At 26.1% G+C, this 25,832-nt stretch overlaps 1 protein-coding gene and 1 long non-coding RNA gene across 2 annotated transcripts; one reads left to right on the top strand and one right to left on the bottom strand.

Annotated features, from left to right (window-relative positions):
- Positions 1 to 790: 790 nt before the first annotated feature.
- On the bottom strand, positions 791 to 7,823 carry LOC129605347 (uncharacterized). Its single transcript, XR_008696710.1, has 6 exons — positions 7,725 to 7,823; positions 3,569 to 3,964; positions 3,241 to 3,488; positions 2,254 to 2,638; positions 1,674 to 1,753; positions 791 to 1,560 (listed from the first exon to the last, which is right to left on the bottom strand). It is a non-coding gene; the product is annotated as an uncharacterized LOC129605347 (long non-coding RNA).
- A 13,026-nt stretch (positions 7,824 to 20,849) lies between these two features.
- Positions 20,850 to 24,851, top strand: LOC129605228 (transcriptional regulator ovo-like). The gene is made up of 4 exons (XM_055514848.1): positions 20,850 to 21,481; positions 21,539 to 23,667; positions 24,063 to 24,491; positions 24,588 to 24,851. Exons 2-4 carry the CDS (start codon positions 21,826 to 21,828, stop codon positions 24,771 to 24,773), a joined length of 2,457 nt encoding a protein of 818 aa, XP_055370823.1. The 5' UTR covers positions 20,850 to 21,481; positions 21,539 to 21,825; the 3' UTR covers positions 24,774 to 24,851.
- The last annotated feature ends 981 nt before the right edge of the window (positions 24,852 to 25,832 follow it).

The following is a 25,832-nucleotide window of genomic DNA, read 5'->3' as shown; positions in this document are numbered from 1 at the left end:
TCGATATTCTGTAGTTCGAAACTTCGACTGTAACTGTTTCCATTAGGGGGAGAGAATATTTTTTTTAATTCTCTATACATTTTAATTATTTTTATTTTTATTGAGTTTTTTTTTAAAGAGACTTCTGGAGTTATGACGTGAATATTTAATTTTTTACTTTATACAATTTGCTATATTTTCAATATAGGCGTAGCTTAAACTAATTACATATACACATATACGTTTTATTCACATTTATATAGATAAAAACCGAAGAGAAAAATAAATATAAGGCAAATTGATGATATGTGTTTATTGCTTGTTTGAATGTATACCTAAATATACATATATTAAATAATATACCTGAGTGTATTGTCATACGAAAAATAAACGGTACATTTATGATGATAACATTACGTATACAAAAAAAAATATTTTTTTTTGTTTTTTTAATTTTTTATTTTAATTCTAAGATTTTTAAGGGAGAAAATATTTTAATAATGTCATGGAATGTGTTTTAATTTTTTGTTTTTAGATGATTTTATATTTTGTTATACATATGTATAACGAATACTTATAGATATTTTATTACGTGTAATTATAGATTTTTGTTATTTTGAATAAGTTTTGTTATTTGAATTTTATGTCACGTTATCCTTTGTTAGTTTTTTATGTTTATTTTCTTTTTTTAAATAATAATTTCAAAGATTTGAAATTTTTTTTTTTGTTTTTTGATTTAATTTAATTGTAAATTTGCATTTGTTATTTTGTTAAAATGTTTTACCCATCAGTATGGTTGGCATATTTTCATCAAATGAAATGGAATTCTATTAGTAAAATAGAATAAAATATGAAAAATTTTCATTCTTCATTTCAAAAAATATAATATGTAAATATCCATGCTTTTAATTTTCCAATATTCATGTCGTCAAAATGGTTTAAATGCATTTTTCAACAATACACCATTCATTCAATGATAAATCCCTAGTTTCCATATTATGCAAATATGTCGCATTACTACAAAGTCTGGCGTTCACCATTTTATGTACACACAAAAATTTGCAAAGTCCAAATTTCAATATAGTTTTCTATGCGGCTAAAATATGCAAATTAGTATTTCGAGCATAGAAAAATTTTATTCATGCTTCATTTTTGCTTTGTTACAGCTGATATAACAGTAACGATGCTTAAATTCTATATCGTCATAGCTGATGTAACAGGACCGACACTTAATTTTTGCATTGCAACATCTGTCATCTCCACAATTGAAGTTAAAAAAATCGCTTCTAACTCATTCAGGGTTTTCAATTGATTTCGGTTTTATTTGTTTTAAAACCTTATTTTGTAATTATTTAGCATTATAGAACTCTGATAATATTATTATGTAATTTCCCCTACATTTGATTACTTTTTATATATACTCTTACTACGAGCTCCTTATAAGATGCTTCACTTATCCAAATTTGTTTTACTTCTTAATTTTCAATTTAACATCTTACAAGCGATTTTGTATGTTAGGTCCCTAGTCAATATTAATTGTTTCTTCATTTAAATATTACACTTATAATAACATGTATGTATCTGAAAATTTAAAAAATTGTTAACATAAAATTAATTAAATCAATTAAACTTTTTTTTAACAATAAAAATATATATAAAGCTTTCAAAATTTAAAAAAATGAATCTATTCTTACATTAAATAAGCTTTTTCATCTGTATTTTACATTTATGCCCATAACAAAGTACAAGTCCTATGTCCCCTTAATTCGGCTACCTGAAAATTTTATTGAAAATAGCAGGTGAATCGATTGTTTTGTTTTTATATTCAAATTATTGCTTAAAAATAAAATTTAAATAAATATAGAAGCGGCTCAAAAATTATTACGATTTATTGTGAGTATCAAATCACTGAGCGATTGTAATGTCTATTGTAAAAGTTTCAAAAATTTTATTGTAAACACGAATCATTTGTATTAATTGATTTGGGTTTACAATATCAATAATTACGATAATTATTACTATCAATTAGCGATTCGATACTCAGAATAAACCCCATTAATTGAAATTTTAATCGCAATATTTTTAATTTGCTAAATCTGTTAATGTAGTTCGATTATTACTTCAACACAGATAATAATTCCCTTTAAAAGCAATTTACACTAGCCCGAACTAACATCATTTTGAGCTTGTATATCAAAACACAAAAATTATAAAAACAAAAATAAAAAAAATACAGCTTACAATACAACTAGAGTTTATTACACTTTGACTTACGTCAAAAAAAAAGTTCAATTCGATATTATTCAGTTCGAATACAAGATTCATCTTTGAATATTTAAAAAAAAACAAAATTCACACAATAAAGAAAACAGTTCAAAGGAATACAATAATAAATTTTAACTATTAATGAAACGAACATTTTATCGTAATATGTATGTAAAATTTTTGTTTTAAAGCAAATTATCATAAACTATAATGTATCAAATACTAGTGTATATGTCTCTATGTGTGTATTTATGTTTTTGTGAATTATTATTGCTAATGGCACACGCAATCATTTTACAATATTCTGGAAAAATGTCAAAGCTCTCCTTTATCAAATGTTATTGAACTGACATTTTATCATTGCTTTTTTTTCTACACTGTTCGGAAGATATTCCTAAAAATAAAAGAAAATATAATACAGTAAAAATATCAAAATTGCCTAAAGGGAGAATTCAATAATGAACACATAAATTATTATTTTTTAAAAAAATGTTTTTAGATATGTAAGTAAAAGTATAAGAAAAGACACATATGTACATATGTACATGAAAAATTTAAATGTCAAATATTCTATTACTCATGATAATTACTGCTATGTTAGAATAATTTGAATTATTATTACATATATTTAAAATTAAATTATTCATACAAAAATTTTAATTATAACGAACAATGAAGCAAGGTAAATAAACTTAAGACGCAATTAAGTAACGTTTGTGGACTTATTAATTACAGAAATAGATCTCTTATTATAAAACAATTTTAATTAATAATTCAACTATTTTACCAATTATATAAGCGTATGCACACAATTAGTACAGTTTATACTTAATGCAAGGCTTTACGGTTTACTTAATCTAAGGCTACTATAAATGAGAAAATTGCAACGGAATTAATTATTAAAGCAAATTTGTCAACACGCACAAATCAACTTATTAAAGATAATAAGTAATTCGTTGATTATCGCATGCTTTTTGACATTTATGATCTACATACATATGAAATGATATTCGGACGCTTCCGCAGGATTTCTTTATCATCGATTACGTTAATTTCTGCTTATACATTTCAGACTAATTCACAAGAAACCCATTCAGACTATTTACACAACCATTGGATGTGGTTTAAACACTTATAGATTTATCGGATCTTATATCAGCAAAAAATAAACTGGAAATTGCTTAGTGATGAATGGGAGTCGTTACTGCATTGTGATAAATAATTTTTGTTCAAAAATATGATAACTGAAATGAAAAACAAAAAAATTAGAAAATCAGTCTAATCTTTAAGATCTAAGAATAAATTTTGTATTTATTATACATACACAATAATATCATTATTCTCAATGAGATGTAATTTCAACAGGATAGTCCCAACTACTATGCAAGCACTATAATTGCAACTTTCAACTTGTACAAATAAAAATTTTGCTATAGGTAGAATTCTTGAATGCGTTCTATAGTTGTCCTTTATGGTCATGCGATTTGATATATCTCAGTTATTTCCTATTGAGTTACGCGTACATTCCGATTTATACTGGTAAGCATAATAAACAAGCAACTACATTTTACTTCTTAGAAATCAGTAGTAGTTTGTTTTGTTTGCGAGATACGACCTGCAGTACATCAGTAGAAGCGATCCAAATTTGAATATCCAAAATCAAGAAGACTTGCAGTGGCAATTATCAAAATATTATTCTTTAATATAAACGTCATTTTATCTGATCTTTCAAAAAATAAAAAAATAATTTGATTAGTAATTAATTTTTAATTTTGATTTTAAATAATTTTTTCTTTCCCAAAATCAAACATGTTCAAAATACATGGTTACGATAAGACAAACAATGAACGTGTATGGTAAAAAAATTTTCGCTCTTTTCTAAAACTAATTATGCATAACAGAATTTAATTCGACAATTACAACTCATATGAAATAAATCATTTGAAAAACAACTTGCAAAAGTTCTAACCCAATGTGTTGAAAATATTTTCTAACATCATAAATTGCACTTTAAAAATTTCTTTTTCTTGTAAGAAAATTTTTACTTGAAAACAAATTATATTCCATTTTTTCTAATAAATTTTCAATCCAATTACAAGTATAACAAAATATAAATTTCCAATTTGAATTTGAAATCAACAGACCAGGTGCTCAGGTGCATAATGTAATTTACACATTATAGAAACAACAAAACATGTCTATATGTATGTATAAATAGAAAATACCTTAGCGTCTATGCAAAATAATCCTCTTTAAAGTAAACAAAAAAAAATCTGATTTATTCTTTTTTTTTGTTTCTTGAATTTTTTTTTTGTCCTTTGTTATACAAAAGCTGATCGAATTATAATAATGTACCTGTGATATAGTTCAGTTATTTTCAATGTAATAGCACAACATCCATGCATACATATATATGTATGTATACATTCATGTAAGATGTACGTTTATGATTTCGAAACCATTTTATATATTTCACGGTCAAAATTTTACTATCGGTACAGCTATACGGGCCCCTATTAAAACAGCTATACCTACATTATAAGAGAACAGCTAAAAAGAAAAGGCAAAATCCCTTTGAAAATGAAAAATACTTGGTTTTTTTTTTGTGCCTACATATGAAGGCACGTTATTATTTTTTAATTTAAAAATACAAATCTGAAAATCATGTTCATAAGAAGGGTAAAAAAGAAGAAAACAATTGAAATTTCAAATTCTTCTTATTTTAGAATTCGCTTTAGAACCTGAAGAAAAATTACATTTGTATGTGTGTATTGAGAATTGAAAATGAAAAGAAAATCAACTATAAAGAAACACGCTAAACTATAAAAATACTACCGCGCCCTGATGACCACTAAAAAATTCATATAAAAAATTCAGCTTATGTGTATAACTTTATAATTACATATGTATGTATGTATATATTTTACAAACATTATGTTCATTCTGTAATTTTCGTATTCTGATCAAAACATTCCAATTATCTAAACCATAATACAAAATAGCATACATATATACTTTTCATATAACATAATGTTATAAACTTAATGAATACCTTTGAAAAAATTACCTAACGTTTACATATGCCAATATTTTCAACTGTAATAAAATTTGATAGCTTATTTTAGAAACTTTGTTATCGAGTTTTAATTTATGATTTAAAGCTAACTTGTCAAAAATAAATTTAATTTTTACGAGTATATAACTAAGGAGGTAAGAAGGAACGGGTTCATTTTTGCTATTCATTTCGAATAAAATAAAATGCGTTATACCCATTTTTACCGCGTAATCGGAAACACTAACAGCAAAAAGACAAATTTTAAATTCGCCTACCCAAATAACAGTAGAATGACATTCTGAATCTGCAATTAATATGTACAATCTGCAATTAGTACGTACAATGTACAGGCTTTTAATTAGACTTCTTGGTCATAATCAAATTTTCGACTGAAATTATTCATTTTAATATTTAATGAAATTATTGAATTGAATTAATTCAGAAGACTCTGTACTAATTAAATGAAAGAGTGGATTGTAATCTGTCCTACAAAGCGATATCTATGTTTCAAATCAAAAACTTCGAATCATTTATTATATTTGCATGCCTACTATTAGAGCTAATGCAAAACCCGATTAAACTAAATTTTTATAAAATAAAATTTTTAGAAGAACATCATTTCTGAGTTCTTTTTATACTATACTGAATTACTTCTTTCTTTTTTCAAGTATTTAAAGGTACAAAAAGGTATACATTCAGGTTTGCCTCTTGAGTTTTTCGTATATATGTACATATTTATATACTTTTATTATTATCTTGTTCACTTAAAAAAAAGAAAAATAAAAATCAGAAATAAAATTTTCTCGTTTTCATTCCTCTTTACTATTCTCTTCTATCTCTTAGTATTCTTATTCTATCTCTTTCTTTAATTGCTAAGGTTTGAGTTCTTTATAATGGTATATATAGAATGTGAATAAAAAGGGAGGAAGAACCTTTATGAAGGATTGGATTTTAATCAAAGTTAAATAAGAAAATAAAATTCTAAAATGAAAAAAAAAGTAATATAAGAACAAAAACATGACGAAAAGGGCTTAAAAGTAAATTATATATATAAGTATTATACAAACTGATATACAAATAGATGCATACGTATATACAGACAAACCTTAATAGACCCATTTATATGTGAATTTTTTGGTCAAAATCAAATTAAAAATCACTAGATTTTACAAATAATCATACAGTTTCCAAAACAACACATTACGGAGCTTATAAGCCAGAATTTTTAATCTGGTCTTAACTACCTTAACAGGCAAATATATACGGACTAAAATAGAGACAAACATAAAAGAATACATTACAAGAAGCACCTGCAACAAAAAAATCCCAATTTCAACATTTTTGCGGGTAATTTGTTAAAGATATAAGAAAAAGGCGTCGTAAAAAAAGTTGGCGAAATCTTGTTTTTACGTAATTTTCTAATGATATTTCAGTTTAACGAAACTTTCTGTATACAAAAATGAGCACGAACTAATTGAACCATTACAATAGAATCCAAAGCAATTAAACATTTCTGGAAATTAAATTCAAATTTTTCAAATAATTGCAATAAAATTTCACTTTTTCTAAGGAAATTTTGTTAACCAGAACATGAAAATTAAAATGTAATATGATCGTTTGTATATGTGTATACCACTTAGAATAGAATGCATATATATTTCCAGTTCATTTACATATGCATAGAATTTTTTCTATTTATTTCAAATATAAAATTCAAATGTGCCTACAACATAATATTACAATTTTAATAATAAATTTTCCCACCTATTGGGTTTACAAAACGCTTAATATCATTGTGACTTCCATATGATTAAAAACATTCTAAATGTAAGTTTTTCTTACAAAATTAAGTAATTGATTTTATGGCACTATTAGGGGGCAATGATTGAAACGAAATGTAGGCGTTAAATAGATAAGATTATTAAAGAATTTTTTTTTATAGAAGTTCAATTTTAAATTTATTCATGACAAAATGAAAACCAAAACAAGCTATACACATATTATTATATAATCAAATATTCAATAGAGAACGACAAATTAAATTTGATTGATATTTTGGAAAAATTTATAAGAACAAAAGAAAATTAAGTAATTTAATGAAGAAAAATATTTCAAATATTTAATATTGTGTAAAATTTTATGTAGGTGCTATTAAAATATTCAAAAACAAAATCAATTTCATAGACATTATAAATACTAAGATTGTGTTGTAACATAAGTACAGAATCGGTGGTAACTGTTTTGGAAATTGTTCCAGTTTAACAACTGTATGATGTTCTTAAGGTTAAAAAGAAGATTTACATGGAAAATGCGAAACTATAAATAGAAATATATTAATTTTAAGTATCCTCAAAAACTATATTAAAACTACTTTCCCTTTTGTTAACAAAATCATGTCAGCAAAAACGATGCTATGGCGCAATACCTGAAATCTATTGATTCCTAATTTTTCCAGTATCGGCCTCTTCATTTGTAATATCAATGTGCGTATAGGTGTTTGTGATTGCTATTAATTACATTCCCCTATTTTCCGTATTATTCTTAATGTATACCTAGCACAAAAATATTTACCTATGTAAATCAACTACATATATTATAACAACATATTATATAGTGCTACCTCAGCTGATTCTTATACAATTCAATTAGATTCAACAGTTTTGCCATTGAAAAGATGATTCTAAACATAGTTTCATATATTTAAACTTGATTAACTCAAACACGTTAATTAACAAACCATAATCCTGTCCAGTTGTAGTTTAATTTTCATGAGTCGTAGGGAAACTAAAGAATCACATCAATGTTATAGGAAATTAGAATTTGTTCACAAATAATTTTTCTCTTCCAAAAATATTTTTCAACCTGAAAAAATATTGTAAAAAATTTTTTTTAATATTAGATTTAAATTTTTCTCTTTTTTTAATACTGATAAATTAGAATTTCGTTGCATGTTCTTACCCACATAAGTTGGTATGTATGTGTACTAATATTTTGATAGCATTAAAAATTGGTTAAATTTAAAAAAGAAAACCCTGTACAAATTAATCATTTTTCATTTTTTTTATTCTCCTTGTCTTTCCTATATAAGTTTTATAGGTATATCGTATGTATTTTAAAGACTTTTGCACGCATTCATACTTTAATATCTAATTTTAGTCTCATAGGGTTCCTCTAATAATAATTACCTTAAGAATTAAACCGGATTGAACAGGTTTTTTATGTTTTTTTTTATGTTGTTTTGTCTCCCAAAGAACATTTACAGACGTTCGTTAAGTCTTAAAGGCAGATATATCCATACGAATACGTGCATTGTAGGTACACTGAAAAAAAAAACCTGGAAGAAAAACTATACAATTAAGTTTGTTGTTGGTGTTCTTTTATTTCTTTAAAAAGTGAAAAAAAAATAAAAGAATTTTTTTTAACATTTTTATAAAAATGTTGATAAAAAACGAAAAATTTATGTTCCCATATGAAAAAGAAGAACAACAAAACAAAAAATTTAAGAAAAATCCAATTTATTTTTATCCTATTATTTAAACAGTTTTATTCTCGTATTATAAATACCTTCAAACATCTTATACATTACCATGCATAGGAACACTCATATATGTAAGTATCTAAGGTACATGCATATACAGTGAGCAACAAAAGTCATCGCACCTTTCCGTTTTTACGATTTGTGGATAAATTTAAAGAAAATATGACTGTATTTTTATGAAAGTAATATAAAAATTGAAAGTTTTTTTTATTTTTAAGTTTCTGTAAAAAAATAGAAAACATTCACATCATAATTACTTCGTTATAAGACAAAAACAAAAAACAAATCAAATTTCATCGCAACAAAAGTCTTCGCACCCTCATACATTTCTTCGAAAAATTAACAGTTAAGAAAATAACAATAACAGCGCCAGAAATCACTATAACCAAACGTATTGAATTCGAAAAACTTTATTAAAATTATTTAATAGACGCCGCATTGTTTTAAATTCAGTAGGTGCTTAGAGGTCTTGATTGCAGGACGTTATTAGTTATGGATATTCCAAAGAGAAAAGAAACCACAGTAGCTGAAAGAGAAATTATTCTAAATCTGCATAATAATGGTAAAAGCTACAATCAAATTGGAGAAATCGTAAAAAGAAGCAAGTCTACAGTTCGCAGTATTATAAAACGTTTTTGCAACGAGAATATTGTAGAAAATAAACACAGAAGTGGAAGGCCTAAAAAGTTAACTAATCGTGAAGAAAGGAAAATTTTGCAAATAGTTAACAATACACCCAGAATTAGTGCTCCCAAAATAGCTGATAATATTAAGAAACAATTTGACAAAGATATTAGCCCTCAAACTGTTCGCCGCACATTAAAAACTGGTGGTTACAAGTCTTGCACTGCGAGAAATAAACCTTTAATAAATAAACGTAACAGAAAAAAAAGGTTAGAGTTCGCAAAAATGTATTTAAACAAGCCGATTGAGTTTTGGAATAAAGTAATATTCTCAGACGAAAGTAAATACAATATTTTTTGCTCAGATGGAAAAGTTTCTATTTGGAGAAAATCAAACACAGCGTTGAATCCAAAAAATTTGAAATCCACAGTTAAACATGGGGGTGGAGGAGTAATGGTTTGGGGCTGTATGTCAGCCTGTGGGGTTGGAAACTTGAAAATCATTGAAAATACAATGAATCAAGATATTTATTTGCAAATTCTTAAGGAAAACCTAAAGCAGAGCGCCGATTCAATGCAGCTTAGTGATTCTTATTATTTCCAACAGGACAACGATCCTAAGCATACAGCCCACAAAGTCAAAATGTGGATATTGTACAACACTCCCCACATGCTAGTAACACCTCCGCAATCTCCGGATATAAATCCTATCGAACATGTGTGGGATTTGTTGGACAGAAAGATAAGGAAACATAATATTTCCAGTAAACCGCAGTTAGTAGAGGTTTTAAAAGAAGAATGGAGTAAAATAACTCGCGAGGAGACCAAAAATTTGGTGGACTCAATGCCCCGAAGACTCCAAGCTGTTATAGATGCGAAAGGATACCCAACAAAATATTAATTGATTTAAAATGTATAAATAGTTAAGTTTTTTTTATTAAGGTGCGAAGACTTTTGTTGCAATGAATTTTGTTATGTTTTTCTTTTTTGTTAAGTTTGTTAATGAATTATGATTTTCTTTTTTTTATATTTTAAGAGGAGTTTGAGAATAAATAAAACTTTCAATTTTTATATTACTTTCATAAAAATACGTTTATATTTTTTTATAAATTATCCACAAATCGTAAAAACAGAAAGGTGCGAAGACTTTTGTTGCTCACTGTATGTACATATGTGTTAAAAGTTAGTTGGATTTTAGGTTTCTTTAACAATATTATACCCACATAGATGTATTCAGGTATATACATATGTATGTAAGTATATAAAATATAGCAACAAACATCAGAAATTCTCAATAAGAAAAATTTCATTTCGTTCCGTTGTTTTATTTTCTTTTTGACTTTTTGATTATCTTTTTATATGTACATCTCGCGCATAAACCGTAAGAAATGAATGTTTAGAATTACAAAAATACAAACTATTGTACATATATGTATGTACATAATATTATATACGGTTGTTCTTTTAGTGCGGTTACTTGATTCTATAATAGAACCCTACAGCGTAAAACACAAAATTTTGGTTTTTATACATTATTTATTTGATTCAAAACAGAAAATAACAACAAAAAAAAAATTAAAATTATTGCGCAGATTCAAGTCAGACATGTACACATCTACACGCACATTGTATGTCACTAATGTAAAATATATGTACACATAAAAATAAGTATGTAAGTAAGTACGTATAACAAAAAAAAACTGGTATAATATGCGCAACCCAGCCAAGCACCCAAATACATTTTCGTTAACAACATGAAAAACAGAAAATAATCAGAAAAGGAATAAGAAAACAAAAAAAAATCTCGAAGCAGAAAGTTAAGAACCTTAAAAAAAAAAAAGAAATATCGTTAAGTAAATTACTTGGGCGCAACGAAGAAGAACCAATTTAAAAAAAAAAATACTAGCAAAAATACAAATAAAAAAAGGAATTTCATGACGACAAACAAATACAAATGTAAAAATTTTAAATAAAACAAGTATTAAATTAAAATATGAAAAGAACAGCTTAGATTTAAGTGCCTTCAAATTCTTACACAAACCTGAATTCAAATCTGAATGTATGCTTTTTGATAAATCAAATTAATAGCTACTGCTACCACTCTAGAAAGCTTGCTTGAAATACATACAGGCATGTATTTACACACATGCATATTTAGAATATGTATGTAGCTATATTTCGCTTAATTTCTAGCTTTCTTGGTTTGACTAAAACTTTACGGTAAGAAATAAAACAGGTACATTCAAATTCTTGACATAAATACAGGTGCATTCAAATTCTTGACACCTGGCTAGATTAAAATTTTCCCGATGTTTGAAGTTGCAAAAACGACAACTACGCATTTGGAGACCACGAGAAAGCATTTAAACAACAACTATACTCAATATTTCATGAGCTTTTAAAAAACCTACAAAATTGCTTATGGACTATGAACCTCCTCTACGGATATCTTGTATATGTATAAGCATTCATAGAAGTATTTTATGATAACTATATTTCAAATAATATCAAAATTAATTGATATTATTAAAAAAATTATTAATTATTCAATTTATAATTCTAGTTTGCTATAGATATGTATGTATGTACATATGTATATCGCATGCTCACATATTTTATGCAAAAAAAATTGTTACTTCAATTGCTAAACTTTGAAAAATATTTTTAATACATAGAAATTCATTTATGTAAATACAAATATAAAATTAAATTAATGTAAACTTTAATTTTCTATAATTAAAACTGAAATATCTTCATACATTGTAATTGTACACACATTTCTCATAATTTAAAAATACTGAACAGCATATGTATGTAAAACACTAATTACATGATAATAAACACTTATCCACAAACAGCTCACTGTTATTTTAAACTACATACACACCAGCACCATATGTATGTTAAAAGACAGAGAGAGAGAGAGAGAGTGTGTGTTTCTTAAGTGAGAATATAAATTTTTAAAATATTATTTACACTGTATTAACATTGTATTTGAACAAATTAATGAAATTATTATTTTTTGTTAAATAAAATTGAGAAACTCTTCCATACCATTGAAAATGCTTAGTAATTTTTTTATTCTCATAATTAATTAGGGATTTTGAACGGAATTCTAAAATATTCTCTGATAAAAAAATTTGTTTTGCAATCATTATCATCACATTTTGCAATCAAAAACCCTTTACCCTGAGAGGAAGTCTATGAATCAAAAATTTAGGCTCTAAAAAATTTAAAGAAATCAAGCTCGTAAAATTTATAAAATCTTTATTTTCCAAATTAATACCTTTTTTTGAATTAATAATAATAAATTAAGATATTACAATAAATCCATGATCTTCAAATTTATTAAAACGAAAAAAAAACGAAAATTATAGGAAGGAAATTAAAAAAAAGAGCAAAAATTGACATTGAACTTGAATTTTGTTCAAAATAAAATCAAAATACAGCGTAAATGGTAAATAAGAAAAATTTTAATTTTTTTTTAATACCAAACAACCAACCAACCTACCTATACCTATCTATTCTATGTAGCTATCCAACTGACACGATATTGCAAAATTTATTATTATACGAGTACCTACTTATATCTTATAAAAATTGCTAATATTTTTTTTCTATTTCTTCTTATTCTTTTTTTCTTCAAATTCATTTTACCTTATAACACACCTTATTTTTACTTGATTTTTACTTCTATTACCTAGGTACACTATACTAGTTATACATTAACATTTACTGTTTGTACAACAAAAAAAAGCATTAAAAATAAAAGCAAAAAAAAGTCACCATAATTTTTTCACCTATATATCTGAATATACAAAAGTATAACGATTTTCTTTAAGCAAACTTTTCAAGTTTAAAGGTAAGTTCAAGTCCATCAAGTAGATAGGTACAAAGAAAATGATAAAATAAAAGTTTTTTTTTACTAAAAATTTCTATAGTCAAATAGGTAGATATTGATATAATTTAATATATATGAGTGAACAGCTAGGAATAAACGACGTTACACTGATTTAGGGTGCTTTCACAATACGATAACTGAGACCATAAATTCCTTAATGACAATTTGAAACACTAAAAGGTATTTTATTTGGAAAATGGAAATCTTCACACCAGCTATAAACTTCTCTTAAAACTACCATAAAAATATTGAATTTTTTTAAATTCTGTTAATATTTTACATGATCTGGCAAGCCCAAGCGTAACTTGTAATTTCTATTTGAACCTTTTTATACATACACATGTAGGCATACAGCAATATGATGTGCTAAGGTTTCTCACACTGTAATATTTTTAATTCCTTTCTTATTTTTTGAACGCAATCTATAAGTAAGAAGCATCAGTCTACTTTAAATATGCTTTAATTAAAAAACAATTAAAAAACAAAACCGGAATGGTGATTTTCGATAATTCAATTCTAGCTTAGTTCTTATCAAACTAAACTGCAACAAAAGCATGTTTAAAAATGACAATTTTACTTAAAATTGAAAAGGAACTTTTAAGTTTTTTTCATAACTACTGAAAAAGTATTATAAACTAGCAGAAAGGCATAATAGAAAAATATTGAATAGTGAAGAATTACTCAAGCATCGTACTAAATTGCAAAAGTGGAATATTCAATTTCTGCAAACATGTATGAATGTAGTTATGTATGAAAAAATTTTTTAAATTTAATTTAGATCTTCCAGTGTATGTCTGAATCATCGAAAGTCTTCAATTTTAACTATTATAGTTTGAAAAACACTGAAATATAAGATATATAACGTACGTTCTATAATCTAACATCAACACTCATTCTCTACTTTGTTTCAGTTGTGTACTTGATTAAAGGTTATTTGTTTTTTATTCTAATCTTCATATATTTACATATAAACATATATAATATGTACGTATGTAAATATTTATAAACGTTGCTTCACAATGCACTTGGATACCTGAAAACATACAGTATTCTTATCAATTTGTATTACCAACTATTTATATACATACAAACATATATAGTATAGAATGATCACAAGTACTGTTTATCTTATTTTTTTTTCTATTTCTTCCTTCCTTTTTAGATTTACATACATATGTACACGTAGTCGTTCATATTTATTCATATATCTTACTATATTAAATTGCATCTCTCAATCTACACTATGCACCATAATAAACAAGTCAATTTTTTTAACCATGGAAATACATAGCTGTATACGTACATATGTATGTAAATAAATAAAAATCTATACACAATTACAGTGTGCATGCATGTAGGAATAATATGAAAACCGGTTTTTTTTCTATTTTATTTTCTTTTTAAATAAAATAATATAGTTTATAACAGAAATGTGCATTTCGTCGATAGGAAAGGAATATTCAATGGAAATGCAAATTTTGTATACGTACATAATTATATACATACCTGCATACATAAATATTATATAAAATTTAACATTACATAGGCACGAGTAAGTAAACGTACTTACATTTATATTTATACATAATTATGTATATACACTTATTTGCTGTTTTTGATGCTATTAAAATGATTCCCAATGAATTCAACATTATTTTCTTTGATGTGGTTTTATTTAATAAAAAAAAAAAAAATTGTAGCAAAGCAAAATTTTCAAGTTCGTGTTTTGAAAAACTTAGGCACTTTAAAACAAAATACTAATGATATAAAAGTTTTGTGATTAATTTTTTTCATATTGAAAATTTTATAATAAATACAATTTCAAATCATGATAAATGTATGTTACATAAGTAGATACTTATTCCGTAATTAATATACATAGGTATATATAGCTAATTTAAATTGAAAATGAAAACATTTAAAATATCAAAATAGAAAATTGAATTGAACTGAAATTAATTCTGACCATTGTAATTACACATATGTACGTACGTATATACGAATTAAACAAAACTAGCCCATTAGTACCTAATAGGACAGTATTACATAACTTTATATTTAAGGACAGGGTTTCGGAATTCATTAAAGTATGTATATAGGTAATTAATAATAATAATCAAAAAATTCGATAGGAATAAGCTTAATTAGGAAAAGTACTCCCCGCGTTTTTAACTAGGTTCCGTACTTACATACATAAAATGCTAGAATTATTTCAGATTTAGAAAGAAAAAAGTAGCCCTTTGTTTATAATTTACATTTAAAATATGTTTTAAATGGAAATTAATTGCTAAGTGTACAAAGGTATTCAAAATTTGTGCAAGTATTTAATAATAATAATATGTTGACTTTTACCTTAAGTATGTGGTTGCAGAATATTTTTTACAAATATCTTTTGGTTGAATAAACAAAATGGAAAAAAATATAGAATCACTAATTTAAATTTTTCTATAACAATTATTAGAAGAAATATAGGAAGCGTATTGTAATTATAACACGATAAATGGAAATCCAATTAGATAATCGCAAAATTTTTCTACATATATGTATATGTATGCATATGGCAGATCTACCCCAAAAGTTACGCATATAAAATGACCTGGCATGTATTATATGTACGTATTTTCAATAAAAAAAAATAATCATAAAATTGGAGACAAAAAATTGTCTCTTTTATAAAAATTTTAATTAGCAAATTAAATCCATTTTACGCTATTTTTGAGTACAAAAACATTTCTATTTACATATTGGCATTTTAAATTACAATTTATAAATATATGTACATAATGTAATTTAACATTAAATGCAAAACAATGTTTTTATCAGATCGTAACGACCTACTTTAATTGATAAGAAAATGAACTACTTACCAATACACTTGTTAGTTGTATAACAAATTTATATAATATATTTTAATTATGTATATAATTTTGTATAACAGGATTTTACTATTTTTCCAAAGGAATAAGAATAAAAAATCTTTGTAATTATAAGTAGATAGCTAGGTACACACATAGGCACACATATTTTTAAGCATTTTTGAACACATACCTACAAGAATAAAAAATATTAGATCGTATTTAAAATATTAAAATAAATTTTTAAAAATCTTTTCAAATAACATACATAATTATTATACGTAATTATGTTCTTAACACCAAATTTTAACAAGCGTACAATACTAGTTTTACTAAATTACTGATTACTTAATTTAAATCTATTGACATTTCTCAAAATCTGGTTAGTTTTTAAATATGCGTTTACATATCGTTCGACTTACGCGATGACATTATTTCGTATAATATGTCAAAAACGATAAGTCGAATTAAAGATTATATTTTGCTGCAAGAACGCGCCTTTAATATTGAAAATTCTTATGTGTGGCAGTTATGCGATAATATATGGATTTTTTAGAATAGCCCTTTATTAATAGTGTAACACATCAAATCAATTAATTTTACTGAACTCACCTAAAATTTCGTCAAATGTGGTTATAGTTTTATGTGGTCCTAAGAACTCGCTGCAGAATCTCAATCGAAATCCAGTCATACTGAAATTTAATTTTGTCTCTATATATTATTTACGTTCCAAAATAAAAATTAGAACACAGTACAATGCAGTTGTAGCATTTTGGCAAATATGGAAACTATTTTTTTTTTTTGACAAACACATCCTAGTCTATTTCGCATTAAAATTTATTGATAAACAAATTTCTTTTCAAATATAATTAAAGAAATATGCAAAACGCTTAGTTACGAAGTTTTCAATTGAAAAAGTCAAATGAAAACATGTATGAAATACAAGAGTTGTATGCTTTCAATTATTACTTTCATTATACATTTTTTTAAACCTTTAATTGTAACAAAATTATTTCATGCTTTTTCTTGAACAATAGTAATTACGAAGTATTTCTATAATAATTATAGAAAGTAATTATTCAAATTATTTATACAATTCCAATAATAAATTTAATTTTATTCGTTTCATTAAACTTTTATAGATTTTAATTCCATACCATTCGATATATAGTATACATATTTACTTGTATTTTTTAACAACACCTTGATCTTGAATCATGAAAATTATTACGTACAATATTTTTAATTTATCATACTGGAAAATTTATCTAATTTTAATTCAATAGGAATAAATTAAAAGTCAATATTATGTATGCAATTCATCAATTTATTTTCAAATATTAAGTCAGCAAAGGATAAAGTGATATGAGAATAAAAAATAAAATAATTTTTTTTGTAATTAAAATTATGTTTTAAAACATGCAATGTTGATTTGCATTAAAAAGTACATTTACGTTAAAAATTTACGTCAAAGCTTTTTTTTTCATTTGTACATCGTTGCTAGAATGTATAAACAATTTTGAATAGTTTTTTCCTTTTAATATCATTTTCTTTTTTTAGCATTAACATATTTTTATTTTAACTCATTTTTGTTTTCCGATATTATTTTTCTTTCCCCATTATTGACAATTTTATTAAAATTCATGTACATACACATACATATGCTTTTATGCTTTGAACTTTGACATGATGAAATAGAATTAATTAAAAGTTTACTTTTTTTCCTAATTTCCTAGCACTTGACTTTCATTGGATGTCATTATAGGCAACACGTTGGTTGTATATTAAAATGCATAACTTTTTTTACTAACAATACCCATAAAATGACATTAAATAAGACTAGCCAATTTAGTTGGCTCAATTTAAGTCAGACTTAATTCAAAACGAATCTGCAAAGCGTGACCTTTCGACAAACCTGTTTTAACTAACATTTTTGCATAACATAAATGACATTACGGGTTTTACGTGTGTAAAAAATTTAATTTTGAGGAATTAAATGCTTCTTAGATAATGTTTGTCAGTTATTAAGCAAGCTTATTAAAAGTACATAGATTAATAAAAATTCTCAAAATATTATCATAACAAACTTGTTTCGTTCTCAAAAATGTCATTTAATGCTTTTAAAAGCAAAGAAATAATAACTGCCTTGTTAAATGTTTTTTTAAACGTTAAACTGACAAACAATAGAATGTTTAAATCAAAACAATTTATATTAAACTTTAGAGACGCGTAAAGTTCACACGCATAAATCTTCCTTCTAGGACTAAACTAACATTATACAATTGTACTACCAATTATATTTAAATTGTATAGAAAATTTTATTTTTTAAGTACAAGAGCATAATTATTATTTTCTTAAAAAATTAATAAATTGATCGCCATTATAATAATTTTACACTATAAAGCGATTATAAAATTAGAACAAAACTGATTAGAAAATAAAAACCAATAACATATTGCGGAAATAAATTTATCAATATTCTTGCAAGTTGTATAATAATTTATTTTATGTTATATCTATGTGCATGTAATTACATAAGCGTGTATTTTATATATTCATGCACCTACACTTATTTCAATTGCAATTCATTGAACTCCCGAATTTGCTTCTTTACATTCAATTTTCATTTTCACGTTGCTTACAGTACGTTTGCAAAATATAGTTTGTATTATACATGTATGTATACAGTTATTTATTAAAAAAAAACATATGGTATGAGTTTAGCAGCATTTTTTGGTAATTTGCAATTTTTTTCCAAATAATTATAAGATTTGAAAACAAAATGTTTATAAGAAACTAACATACTCAGGTATATAGCACGAGCATTTCTTACTTTAAAATAAATGTTAATAACCTCAAAAAAAAATTAAGTAAATTTAACAATTGCGGAAGATGGCCGGTTTATTGACCTTACGTAAAAGCAGAAATAATACACATACGTTCATGCTAAAAGAAAAGAAAAAATACCGACAAGAATAAAATATTTTACGGTTCTATTACGAAAAAATGTTTTATTATCCTTGACATTACACATGTTTTAAAAATATTGTTGCTTTGTACTATAAACATCTGCAATTGCAATTATAAATTTTACCAAAAAAGTCACACACATATTTATGAATATATAATTTTATATTTGAAAATTAAACGAAGTTTATTTCCCTTACTTATTTCAAGTCATTAAACTTCTTTTCTAAATAATTCTATCAATTTGCAAAATAAAATTAGCAAAGGGATGACATGAAAGAGAACAACAAAATATGTATTTTGTGCAATTGTATTCATAAATTACATTGTTTTTTTACAATGTATGTAAATAGAATTTCTTAAAAAAACTATCAATATACTTGAAATCGCAAGAGGTTAAATTAATGGTAAATTGAATGGAAATAATATTTTTAAGCAATAATAAGAAACGTCAAAAAAAGTTTAGTAAAAATAATAATATAACCCAGCATTTACACATACAAGTTACTTGCAAGCAAGTTTGTATAATATTAATTGTCAATTAGTTTTTCGAAATGTCAAATTACTTGCTATTATGACGTAGGCGTTTAGCAAGTTAATTTTTGAAAATGTCTTTGAGAAGAAAACAACTAGCAATATATATAATTGTTTATAAATTTTAGAAACCATAAGTTTGCTAAGTTTAATTTTTTCAAAACAAAATTCAAAAATTTTAAATTAAAAAAAAAAAAATCAAAACAACAAATTTTTTTTTGTGAATTTCTCAATATGTCAAATTACTTGCTCAAATTACTGGCAGCAAAATTTTCTTGCAAGTTGAACTGCAAGTAAACAAGCAAGTAGAAATATTTCAATGTGTTAGTAAAATTTTTGTATGTATTGCAACTTTCTTGCAAGTAACTTGTACGTGTAAATGCTGGGTAACAATTTCAAACTTTTTTTATTAACACTATAGTAGCCGAATCCGGAAAATTTGACAAAAAGAATAATTTTGCGACGCTTTTTATAATACACTCGAACGACAGTAGCACTTTTACATTCACTGTTATTGTTAAGATATTTACGAAAAATTCGATGCCTATTTTCGTATTTACGTTATTTGTTATTCTCTATTTAGTTCTTTTGGTTTCAATTGCCCGTGTAATTTAAAAATTGAAGTTTACGCACAAAAAATATTTGATTTGCCGTCAATAAAACGTGACATGCTACAACTGCTTTTGACACAAAAATTTACATTCAGTCTAGTTGGGCTTTTACAAAAGCTGGCCATACCTAATTTGTTCTATAAAAGTTACCGCGAAAACAGAAAGCTTTTAGTGACATGTATTACATTTAAAACTTATTGCAGAAAGGAAGCTGGGCTTCGTTCATATTTAATTGGCTTAAGATTAAAAATTTTTATAATTAAATTTTTTATTGCGTTTTTAATTATATTTTAACAGTTTTATATTTTACTAACAGTATAAATAGTAAAATATTGCGTAATATTAAAATTTTGCATTGTGCATCTGGAATGCATTAAAACTACTTTGATATATAGGGGGCCATTTTAAAAAAAAAAATTGTCGAAGTACGCCACGCATTTTTTCAAATACATTCAAAATTAAAAAAAATTTTCTGTTTGAAACTATAATTGAAATTCTCCTTTTTTTTTTTGACAGTTCAAGGAAATTTTGATAAACGTTTGGGTTCAACGACTCTTAGAACTTCAGTTGAGGAAAGAAAATCTCCATTTTCTGTCGGTGACTCTTCTTCATCAACATCAGAAAAAATCACGGACAAAATAGAATCGGAGGAGCGGTCAAATAGTCCCATCAGTTCTACAGATTTGACGGTTAAATTTAAGTGTTCAAAAATTGAAGACGCATCTCCAGTGAAGCCTCCAAGTGGTCGTCGATTTGTATCATCAATTCTTGGTGGTGAAGTACCTTACGATGGGAAAAATAGTTTGACTTGCAATAAAATTATTCCACGTCCAGTTTTAACTTTGGGGCAGCGTAAAGAATATCCACCACCGCCAATAAATCCACGAAATATTTTCATTGAAAAGCGGACTTCATCAAACATATTAAGAGAAGGAAAGACTAAACCACCACAAAGACCTATAATTGTTGAAGAGAAACCTGTTATTCCATTAGATTTAGAGAGACCATTAAGAGTAAAGAGCTTAAGTCCTTCAGCTCCACCACCAGCTGATAAGAGACCAAGTCCACCTCCACCTCCGGAGCCAGCAGTACGTTGTTCGGTAATTCAGAGAACACCAAAGTCAATCCTGGCTCCAGGAGTTTTGGGAAAAGGTAAGTTTAACGTTTTAATTTTTCAATGTTGAAGTAATAAAAATTTTTTTTTGGCAGGGAAAGAAGATAATCATTTAACACTGCCGTTAAGTGCATCTCATTTACTAGGACCAGAACAGGATCAACCAATTAATTACGCAGTTCCAAAACGCAAACAACCAAGCCCTCCGCCAAGTCAATCAAAACCAACATCATCAGACACACAAAAAATATCAAGTGAAGACGAATTAGCTGAACGTGCAAGAAAACATCATATTGCAAGACGTCGAATTTTAGCAGCTTTAAAAGCACAATATTTCCATCGTTTACGTCAATTACCAAGTTACAACAAAACTAATGGTATAATGTCAGCCGCTGCTGGACATGGTAGAAGTTCAACAAATAGTGCAAATGGGTCACAGTCTGGATCGCAATCCAATAGTGGATCTGGTGGCAATTGCGGTCAGGGTATAAATTTCAATGGGCAATTAGGTGGTGGTGCTACAGGGGGTTCAGGTGGTGGTTTAAGTGGAAGTGGAGCTGGAGGCGGCGGAATGGGTGGTGGACGAGATGGACGTTCGAATTATGGTCCAAATAGTCCCCCAACAGGGTCATTACCTCCATTTTACGAGAGCTTAAAGTCTGGTAATGGTAGTTCTTTAGGACAATTTAATGCAGCAAGTAGTAATTTTTTGATAGCTTCAATGGCGAACGGTGGTGCAAATTCTTATTTATCAATGACAAATCCGAATGGTCAGTCTGATTGCGGTGACACGAATGGTGAGTCGAATGGCGGTATAAATAATTTTACAAATAATGAAAACTCGAAATTTCCGCTAATGAGTAACAATTCGGCATATGGAATTGTAGTTAAAGATGAGTTAGACTTAGATTACGAGGGAAAATTAGATATGTCAAGTCTGAGCGCAAACCTCTTGTCGAGCGCTTATAACAATTATGATATGTGCAACGACTCAATAATGGCCGATTTAGCAGCTAATGGTGTTGATCCCTTACAGTTTACTGCAACTTTAACATTTTCGGGTGCTTCAGAAAACGCTCTTTTAGAAAGTTTATCGGATCCAGTAGATTTAAGTTCATTTTTAAACAGGTTACCAAGTGATGGTAGTACTCCTTCACCTGGAAATCATGACTTAGATTTGACGTCAACTCCTTCTCTTACGCCTGATTCTGTTTCCATTACACCTGTAGATACATCTAGCGGCTATGAAAATTTTTCAGAGAACTTGATACAGCAGTTACAAAACAGTAATCGTCATTGTTATGAACAACCGAATCATAATCATTTGCGATATAATTTACCTAATGGTAACAATAATAAAATGTATCAAGAGTCACCACCCCCTCCAGGATATCAGCAAAATCGAGAAATGATGCAATTACATCAACTACAACACCAACATCAACAACCGCAACATCAAACTGGTCATGGCCCTTCCAGCAACAGTAACAGTAACAGCAATAATAATAATAATAATAATAATGGCAATAATAACCATAATTTCTCGCAACATAATACAATGTTGCATGGTGGTAATAACCATCATCATTCAAACCAAAATCATAGTAATAGTAATGGACATTCTCACAATCATCACTCGTCGCATACACCCGCACCACCTCATCCTTTAATGTTAAATACAGCAATGATGACTGTTGCTCAATTTCATAGCAATTTAAATTGTAGTGATAATAGCAACTTATCATTACCGTCACCAGGCGGTAGCAGTAGCAGTCACCTACATAATCAATTAGATATTCCTCCAGAAGCTAAGCCAATTATACAAAGTGTAAGTTATATTTCTAATAGTTCTTCAGATTCAGTTACTTCTTTCTCTTGTCCGACTAGCTATAAGACAATTATACTAACAGATAATGGTATAATCCAAAATAATGGTTTAAATAATTTTACAAACGCACAAATTTTAATCAATAATGGTTTTGAAATACAAAATGATATAAGTAATAATACCAATATTTTAAATCCTTGCTCAATTAATAACGACGGCTTTATCGATATTGTCGATGAATTCGATTTAAAAATTATGCAAAATTGCCCAAATATACATACTAGCAATAAGAAAACTAAACAGTCATTGAACAAAAATCGAACTAAAAATCGTTCAATAATATCAACACTTACTCCAATGTTACAAGACACAAAATTGCAAATGCTGAAACAAAGGGTAAGATGATAATATTTAAGTAACAAACGGTTATTTTTGTATACTTCGTCCGATTTGTTTGTTTACTTTGAATGGGGTTAAATTAATGTTTAATTATAATAAGAATTGAATTATAAAAAAATTCCAAATTTTTGGAAGAATTTCATATGGTTTAAAAAATTGTAGATCAAATTATAATATATTAGAAGAATAACACACTATTTTTTATTTAACATCGTACTTTATGTTAATAGCATCAATTAATATCTGTTAAAAATTTTTGTCTTGTCTTGTTTTTTGTTTTCTTGTTAAGTTTTCAATTCAATCAATAAAAATTTTTTTAATTTAACTAACAGAATATAAAGTTTAATAATAGATATAGTGCATTTAATATATTTATGTAATATTATTTACAGCTGGGGCTTGCGCCAGAAGTGCAATTAGAATTTGTTAATGGTGGTCATGGCATTAAAAATCCGTTGGCAATCGAAAATATTCACGGCCATAGATTACGTGATGATGATAAAAAAAGTGTAATTGCTTGCGAAGATGATCCAAATAAGTTTGTGTGTCGTATATGTTCAAAAACATTTAATTTACAGAGACTGTTAAATCGGCATATGAAATGTCACTCAGACATTAAACGTTATTTATGTACGTTTTGCGGTAAAGGATTCAATGATACATTTGATTTAAAACGTCATACTAGAACACATACAGGAGTTCGACCATATAAGTGCAATTTATGTGAAAAATCATTTACACAACGTTGTTCATTAGAATCACATTGTTTAAAAGTACATGGGGTACAACATCAATATGGATACAAAGAAAGAAGAACAAAGGTGAAAAGACTTTTTCTAATATAAAAATAAATAACTTAATCTTTACTTGAATGGAATTAAGAATTAAAATATAAAAAAAAATATTTATCTTTGCAGATGTATGTATGCGAAGAATGTGGCCACACAACCAGTGAACCTGAAGTACATTATATTCATTTAAAAGAATTACATCCGTATTCTCCAGCTTTACTGAAATTTTACGACAAAAGACATTTTAAATTTACAAATTCACAATTCGCAAATAATTTATTGGGGCAATTACCAATGTCTGTTCGCAATTAAAAATACAAATTTTTTTTTAATAAATAAGTTAAAGTATATTATTTTTGTTTATTTTTAAACATTAATGAAAATGTAATATGTAAGAGCTTATTAAAATATTTAATAAGTTGAATACTTAAAAATACATACATATTTAAATGAAATTAAAAAAAAAAGTAGTTAAAAGTTTTTTTTCCAAATTTTATTTCGAGAATTTACTTTTGATTTAAAAATTTTAATGTTTTTTTATGTAATTAATTTTATTTTTAGTCATCTTTAAAAGATGATTTATTATTTTTATAGTTTTAATTCGTTTTGAAGGTATAATATTCAAAACCTTCAACACAAAAATTAAATGAAATATGAACAGAGATATGTTAACACAATATAAATATTTAAATATAAATTCGTAAATATTGAAAACTATAATGTATCCCTAAAAACAAACAAAAGAAAAATGAAATTTACAAAAAAAATATATATTTAATGAATTCTTTTATTTTTCTGTGTGTAATGCTTTTTTTTTTTAAATTTTCTATAAAACAAAAAAATTATTGTTAAATTTTTATTTAGTTTTATCATAATTTGGAAAATAATATAAAAATATTTTAAAGACATGCAAATATTTGAACACAGTTAAAAACTTAGAATTAATTGTTTTTTCGAGATTACAAAAATTCCTCAAATTTTTTTCAAATTTTAAAATTAATTTTTTCCAATGAAAGAATTGTTTAAAAAAAGTCTAGAGGAACTGAAAACAAAATTGACTAATTTAAAGTTTGTAAGCACAAATTTAATTTAATTGTTGTATTTTTAATCTTATTACACAGTTATTTTAATTTTATTTTTATTTAAGCAAAAATTCTATTATAGATCTACTATTCAAAATTACTTTTTTGCTTTCTTTAAGAAATTGATGATTTTTACTTAACATGGTTTTTGGAAATTAATTGTGAATGTGTAATTCATATTAAATCCAAACATTTTTCTTTTTTATAATTGAATTTTTAATTTTTTAATTTAAAAAAACGCATCTAATTTTTATGCAAAAGGAACAAACAAAATCTTTTTAGAATAATT

The sequence above is a fragment of the Condylostylus longicornis genome, unplaced genomic scaffold, assembly GCF_029603195.1.
Source record: "Condylostylus longicornis isolate FDR11 unplaced genomic scaffold, ASM2960319v2 ptg000013l, whole genome shotgun sequence".
Lineage (NCBI taxonomy): Eukaryota > Metazoa > Arthropoda > Insecta > Diptera > Dolichopodidae > Condylostylus > Condylostylus longicornis.
This window is presented reverse-complemented; position numbering and strand designations above follow the sequence as displayed.

What these genes read in the sequence shown, in the direction of transcription:
- LOC129605228 (XM_055514848.1), top strand. Translation starts at nt 21,826, where the DNA reads ATGTCAGCCGCTGCTGGACATGGTAGAAGTTCAACAAATAGTGCAAAT. An exon ending in TGCAAATGCTGAAACAAAGG is followed by an intron (nt 23,668 to 24,062) that starts GTAAGATGATAA and finishes TATTATTTACAG; the next exon opens with CTGGGGCTTGCGCCAGAAGT. An exon ending in ACAAAGAAAGAAGAACAAAG is followed by an intron (nt 24,492 to 24,587) that starts GTGAAAAGACTT and finishes TTATCTTTGCAG; the next exon opens with ATGTATGTATGCGAAGAATG.